The 7,630-nt window shown below is 37.3% G+C and overlaps 1 protein-coding gene across 1 annotated transcript; it reads right to left on the reverse strand.

The window, feature by feature from the left end:
• Positions 1-694: 694 nt before the first annotated feature.
• On the reverse strand, positions 695-6,820 carry gfi1b (growth factor independent 1B transcription repressor). The gene is made up of 7 exons (XM_008424660.2): positions 6,672-6,820; positions 6,300-6,403; positions 5,626-5,802; positions 3,860-4,089; positions 3,498-3,635; positions 2,376-2,541; positions 695-1,340 (listed from the first exon to the last, which is right to left on the reverse strand). The coding sequence occupies exons 2-7, from the start codon at positions 6,394-6,396 to the stop codon at positions 1,162-1,164; spliced, it is 987 nt and encodes a 328-aa protein (XP_008422882.1). The 5' UTR covers positions 6,397-6,403; positions 6,672-6,820; the 3' UTR covers positions 695-1,161.
• Between the last annotated feature and the right edge of the window lie 810 nt (positions 6,821-7,630).

The raw sequence follows: 7,630 nt of genomic DNA on the forward strand, positions 1-7,630 counted from the left end.
AATATTGATTATAAAAATGATTAGCTCCACTAACACATTGCTACATTCTTCCAATATTATATGTGAAATAATCTGAAAGTGGAACTTGTAATTTTTATCAACATTGCAGAATTATTTACTTAAATAAGCTCTTGTATCTTGCTAAAAAAATTTACTTTTAAGTTACTTGCAACCAGAATTGAGTAAAGTAGAACTACTTCAACATATTTAACYCAACTACTCAAGTTAAAGTAAAAAAGTATTTAGTAAAAAGTTACTCAAGTACTGAGTAACTGATCAGATTATGAGTCACTTAATATTTAGAAATTACATCATCAGACGGGTCAAAACACAAAGTTAAGTGGAAATTTTAACTTTTTGGTTCTTAAAAATATTTTAAGAACCAAAATGACAATAATTCATATAGGTAACAAAAAAATAACAAAAYCAGACAAAATATTTGTATCCAAATCAGTTTTCTTTCAATAAAAAAACTTATGAAACTTTAACAGAAACTGCAGGTGTGTGTCTGTTTATGGTGAATCTTTGGTTAAAACATGTTTGTTTTTCATTCAGTGGGTAGAAAATCCAGAAGGTTTACTCAAATAAGAGTAGAAATACTTCATAATACAATTATTCAAGTAAAAGTGAAAAGTACAGCATAATAAAAAGTTTTTTTTTCMAAAAAKTTACTCGAGTAAATGTAACTAATTACTCCCTAACTCTGTTCAAAGTGAAATAATCTAAATAATCTTTTTCTATAAGTTAAAATGTTTTATTTCACATGTTAAGGAATAATTGACTCAAAACCAGCTCCTATTCCCTGTAAATTTTGTCTTATTTCAAGTGCAGATTTTCAAAGAGTTCCGTTGGGGTTGCTAGGTAACAGGGCCAGTCTTCCCTGGGGTTGCTAGGTAACGGCTGATTTGTAACATTAGGTATTTGAATTGAAACTAGACTACAAAACTTGGTAATATTTTGTTGTTGTTTTTTTTTTGTTGCAGTGACCAGAAAATAAATACAAAATTATACAAATTTTTCACATTTATACAGACATTTGATTTTAAAGATGGATTCCTATATATTACGTTTCAGTTTGCCTGAAGGAGTCCTGCCATCCCAGACACACCTGACGCTCGTTGTTTTAATAGAAATCTAATATGTACAAACATTCGGGCGCCTTCACTTCATGCCGTGCTGACTCTCGTGGTGCCGCCGCAGATCCACCTTTCTCTGGAAGCCCTTTGAGCAAACGTCGCACCCAAACGGTTTGAATCCCGTGTGCTTCCTGCTGTGGGTGATCAGGTTGGAGCTCTGGCTGAACGCTTTGCCGCAAACCTGGCACTTGTGCGGCTTTTCGCCTGCGAAAATAAAAAAAATATTTCACTTTTTGTTTTGTTTTTTTCACCCTTGACTGATTTGATTTTTCCTTTAGCTGCGAAAAAATCAGAGTTGCTTAAAAACAGCATCAGATGTTTTCACCTCACAGGTAAAGTTTCTATTAGCGACCAATCGAGAAGAATCGCGCCATTGTTCAGATTTGTAGAAGCCATGCTGTCAACAAATGTCAACTGAACAGACTTCCTTTTATAGAGCGCGGCGCGAAGCAGGAAAACCAGACATGCAAATTGACGGGATATTTGTTTAAACTTCTTTTTCTGATTTATCAGCAGCTTTATAACCTCTGGAAACAAATCCTCCATGCTGCACCTGGAAAGTAACTGATATCATSAAGCASATCTCTGGACAGAAACGAAACCCCAAACTGGAAATTTAATTAAAGCTGCAAATCCAGTGTGGATGAACGACGGAGTGTTAAGGCTAGACTAACAAAAAATTACAAATACAATAACAAAAATATTTTATCATAATTTTATGACTTTATTCTATTATTTCAACTTTTTTCTCATCCAACTTTATTCTTGTAATCTTTTTAAATAACTTTATGTATTGTGTTCTGTCCTGTGAATTGTACAGTCCTAAATATTACATATGATCTGAATAAATACAAAAAAACTATTTTCAAATKATAAATTAACTTATTGTAAAATCACAAAACYTGTTGTTTTAGCTACAGATGAATCTACAAATAATCAAAAGTTCACTAAAAGATTTGTGTCTTATTGAATTTTAGGCAATAAATTGTTTATTTTCTCATTTTAAAAAAGGATTTAAAAAATATATTTCTAATATTAAACTAAAAATCAGCGGTGTGATCTTTTTTTTTATCTGATTYATCGTCGRAATAATCGATTASTAAAGTAATCGTTAACTGCAGCCCTGAAAAGTCTAATATTTTTAAAATGTTACACTTTTTCAAACAGCTGATAACTGAATGGTTGATGCTGTAGCAGGTTAAGTCCAGAACGGAGTGGGAGGATCTCTGCTGTAAGTACCTGTGTGGATGTACGTGTGCTTCTTCATGTCCGACTTCTGATGGAAGCGTTTCCCGCAGTACTGACAGGGGTACGGTCTGGTGTCGGAGTGGATGAGCAGGTGTGTGGACAGCGTGGASGAGCGCTTGAAGGATTTACCGCACATCTTGCACTCAAAGCTTTTTTCCTGAACGTACAATAAAATTAAACAATTCAGCCCCATTTGATAGTTTTTATAAGTAATAAACTGYGATCTTTTAAAAGTAGAACTGYCGTCCTTTAAGGATTTATCCTGACTCCTAATGACACAAGGTTTTTTCCATAAATCATCTGAAATTCCTCATGCAAATRTCTCTGWATTAGATTCAAAACATTACGTTTTCATGCTAACTACTATTAGCAATACAAGCTAATAATACATTTCTAATCATTTTATGAATAAAAACACAAAAGAAACATGTTAACAAGTGGAGATTTCAGCACAAATACTGTACTGTACTGTACTTTATTACAGTAAAATTCTGGCAACCACAACTGCTGGTATTTGACAATAAATTAYAGATTTCTTTTCTGTTTTTACAGCGTATAGCTGGATAAAACTCAGATTAGCTGGGTGAGCTTTGACTTTCCCAGTCTGTTCTTGTTTTTCACTGAAAAATCAGATTTTCTTGTACAAAGAAAATGCACTATTACTATTCAAGGCCAGGCTTATAGGTATTAGTAGCACTTTTAAAACCCGTATCCCACTGTACAACCTCTACTTGTGATTTTTATAGTGCTATGCATAATTGAATATTTTAATTAATGTTTAAATATGCCATTGTTGTTTATGCTAACTTTTGTTAGCAGCACAAAACAATATTATGGTATTTATCTGATTTTAACACAAACAAACATTGTACAACTATGTTGATGACAGTATGGTAAATGATATGAAAACAATCAGAAGTGTAAATAAACGGCCTTTCACCATTATTTGGCAGCCATATTGAATTTTCACTTTCGATGGGGTTTAAAATATATTTTTCAGACTTAAATCAATAATTTCTCAAATGAATGAACTATGGCAACAAACTACTGTTTTCTCGGTTTTACAAGTTTACAATTTTTACGAAATCTGAAGTAATGTGTGTTTTTGTTTACCTGGGAGTGAACGTTCATGTGCTGCTCCAGGCTCACGGCGTGCCCAAAGGTTTTCCTACAGATGCTGCAACCAAAAGGTCTCATTCCGCTGTGCGACCGCCTGACATGAACCTCCAGTCCATGGGAGGTTGAGAACACCTGAACAACAAAAAACAGCAAAAACAACCTGTAAATTAAAGGCAAATGTTGATTTCATTTGTTAACAGAAAACATTTACTCAAACCCCCGAGCCGCACTTTGGACACCACTGGGTGGAATAATTTGTACAAAGCGAGGTTGGTTTTGATTGGCCCTAATTTTAATAAATGAAATCATMATTTTAAATATTGACATTCCACGCAGTGATGAGAAAAGCTGCCTACTTTGTCACAGGTGATGCAGTGGTAGGTGTTGGAGGTGGGGGAGTAGTGCGTGCTGCAGTCCAGCGGCTGCTGCAGCGGCGGACTGCGGCTGATGTGGCCGCCGTACAGGCTGCTGGCGTGCTGCAGCACCGTGGGGCTGAAGCTCAGCTGCTGCAGCTCGTAGGACGACGACACCGGCTCCCAGGCGTACGAAGGCTTGTAGTAAGGTGGGAACTCGGCCATGTGGGGCTCTAACACAGGGAGAACAAGTTGAGTGGTGAAATGTTCTGCTTCCCTTAACAGGTTAGGACACAAAACATGTTCATTACAGTTTGTGCGCAAAGTCATTCTTTGATAATGAGATTTCAGCGTTCCAGCAGCCATTGTACAGCACAGAGCAGTAAAACCAACTGACCAACCATACCGGAGTTCCGCTTGGGTTGCTAGGTAGCAGGCTGGGGTTGCTAGGTAACGGCGCAGTGCCTGTGGATTTTTGACGTTGCATTCTGGAGGTTTTTTGAAATGGCTCATTTCCTGACACCAAAAACAATTAACTTATTGCCAAAAAAACTGCTGAGTGTTTTCCTTAGAAAGCAGTTGAGAACTAGATGGAAGTACAAAACGTGTACATAGTTTCAAATTTATTCTTTAAAAAATGGGACATTGGGTGTCATATAGCATTTACATGCAAATATATGAGATTATAGCCAAGTGACTAATTTTCATATCTAGTTCCACTGGCAGGATGATGATAATGTGAAGTTTAATGGGAAGAAAAGAAGAACAAGCAGAATCAGACCACTGCACAAAAACACCTTTTCACTGAACTCTGATCCAGAACCGCACAGCATTCTGGGAGATGTAGGCGTACATACTTATAGCCGCTCAACCTCTCAGCCAGCTAAGCTAGTTTGGTGCAATCAACTAACTCACTCACTCTTTGGTTACCTAGCAACAACCGGCTGGATAACAAGTAGCAGTTTCAGGTTTCGCCATAACTGCTTAAAACTAAACAATAACTGCCGATAAAACAGGAAAGGTCTCGCAATCAGTTTGGCAGCATTTCACATATTTAAAACACAAAAACTACTCAATACATAGTTTTCATGGGACGTCACACTTCCGTGAACTTTGTAACTGACAGCCATCTTGCCAGTCGGTTGCTATGGAGTTGCCATGACAACGATAAACAAGCCTCAAGCTTAGAGCTAGCTCTTGACTCGTTCCTATCTAACTTACAAACAATACAATACATTACAACTACTTGAGTACTCTACAGATATCTGTGTAATACTAAGATAAATATCAGAGATAATTACTGTTGTACTGGCGAACTAGCAAAATCAGCTTAGCTGATGTAGCTTTTATCTGCTAGCTAACACCGAAATGTAGCCAACGTGTTTGTTACTTCATGTACTTGGCCAATCACCAGAACCTTGTAAATCTGAAGAGTTCGTACATCCTTTACAAATCCGTTTAAACGTTGATTGTATGATTGTATTTTGTACTCAAGCTTTGTGTTAAATAGGCTGCTAACTGTATCATAGTGTGAAAACATTTCCGTTTTATACGGGTCAAATCTCTCCCAAAGTGGTCAAGAATGTCCACATATTTTCTTTTTGTTGATCTCAAGCCGCTATGCTTTACCCTGTGTTTGCCTACTAAGATGGCGCGGACCACTTCCAGTTAATACTTATTTGGAACTATGCATATGATTATCGATATCAACATATATGAAACGCTTAAAAAGTCCGGACACAGGCCCTGTGTCTGGTTGAGGTACCGACCTGTCAGGTAGTAGGGGTGAGCGGGGGCCAGCGGCGGGCTGGCCGGCTCTGGGTGAGCAGGTAACGGACACTGCGGCTCTGAATCCTCCGGAGGGGAGCACCGGTCTGCGGACAGGGAGGGCCCCTCAGACAGGGGCTCCTCTGATGAGTCTGTGCTCTGCAGCTGCGACGGGACTTCTGATAAATGCACAAGAAATAAACAAAACAATTGAGCACATTGCAAACAGCTTCAATTTTTAATGCGTGCATCCATCCATTTTCTTGACACCCTTGTCCCTTAGTGGGGTCTGGAGGTGCTGGTGCTAATGTTCCGGGCGAGAGGCGGGGTCACCTGGACAGGTCGCCAGTCTGTCACAGGGCAACACAGAGACACACAGGACACACAACCATGCACACACACACTCATACCTAGGGGCAATTTGGAGAGACCAATTAACCTGACAGTCATGTTTTTGGACTGTGGGAGGAAACCAGAGAACCTGGAGAAAACCCACCATGCACAGGGAGAACATGCAAACTCCATGCAGAAGAACCTTCTTGCTGCAAGACAACAGCTCTACCAACTGCGCCACTCTGCAGCCCCTTTAACGCGTGCAACATTTAAGCAAATATCATTTATTTAGCGAAGAAAAAAATGACGCATTTTCCATTAAAATTTACAGATAAAGTCTTACCCTGGCCTTCAGACTCCGCCGGCTGCTCCTCTTCATAAGTGCGATGGATGTTATAAGAGGCGCATCGTTTGTTCTTCACCAGAAATGACCGCGGCATGTTGATTCTGCGTCGCAAAATTAGCACACAGAACGTTTTCTATTTGTTTTTTTTTTAATGTAGCTTTCTAAAATGTCATTATAATGTTAAATAAATATTTAAGTTACACATTAGAATATGTTTTTTAAGATTTTATAATTGGTTTGAGGTAAAATGCAACTTTGAAGAAGTTTTTTATTCTTGTTCACCAAAAACAATTAAAGATATTGTTGTTAACTGCCTGCTTGCGTTATTATACAATTTATGAAAATGTGCAACAGTTGGCACCGACTCACCGTTAATTGAGCCCGAATTAAAACAACGATAATAAACTTTATAGATCCAAAATGCGTCGCAAGGGGAAAAAAACGAAAGAAGGAAACACAGAGAAAGAAATCCGATTCCTAAAAGTTGCAGAAGCGTTAAAGCAGAGTAAGAAACATCATCAGCGCTCGCAGCTCGCTCTTTTTTTCCCCTCCCTGATTTTCAATCAGATAACTTCGCAGGGGAATCTGACTGTGGTTTCAGCCAATGAAAAGGCCAAGCTGCAGGTGGAAATTTGCTTAGAAAAACAGCGGCCTTCGGAACAGTTATACAAAACAGCCGCGACTGCATGAGGGGGAGATACTTTTTTTTTTTAATTACACAACAGCACGTTAAATATGCGAAATATGCAACAAAATTTTTTTTTTAAATTAATCCTGCGTAATTAATTAAAATGCAGAAACAAGGACAACAAAAACTTTACTTCAACTTTTTAAAGAAATCCCTAACGCTTTCTGTTTGGCTTACTGGATTTACACAAAGTAAAGTAAAATAAAGTAAAGTAACGTTGTGTGTAAGATTTACGAGTCTTAAGCTTCCACATATGTAACTTTAGCGCCTCCAAAGATACACACACCAAACCAGTCTGCTTATCCAAGCACGGCTAACTGGTGGTTGCTATGGCGACACAGAAACACAATTTATTCAGTCAATTAAGTGAAAAGTAAATTTTAATAATAATAACAAGCACAACCATCATCATCTTCCTCTTCTTAGTCATCATTATTATTTGTGAGAGTTTCGGTGTAAGAAAGACAAAATGAAGTTTGAGTGCAAGAGCGACATCTAGTGGAGAAAAACATCAAAGTGTCATATAATATAATATAATATAATATAATATAATATAATATAATATAATATAATATAATATAATATAATATAATATAATATAATATAATATAATATAATAAATTAGAATGTTACTGCAAAT

Source organism: Poecilia reticulata, linkage group LG12 (assembly GCF_000633615.1).
Source record: "Poecilia reticulata strain Guanapo linkage group LG12, Guppy_female_1.0+MT, whole genome shotgun sequence".
Classification (NCBI taxonomy): Eukaryota; Metazoa; Chordata; class Actinopteri; order Cyprinodontiformes; family Poeciliidae; genus Poecilia; species Poecilia reticulata.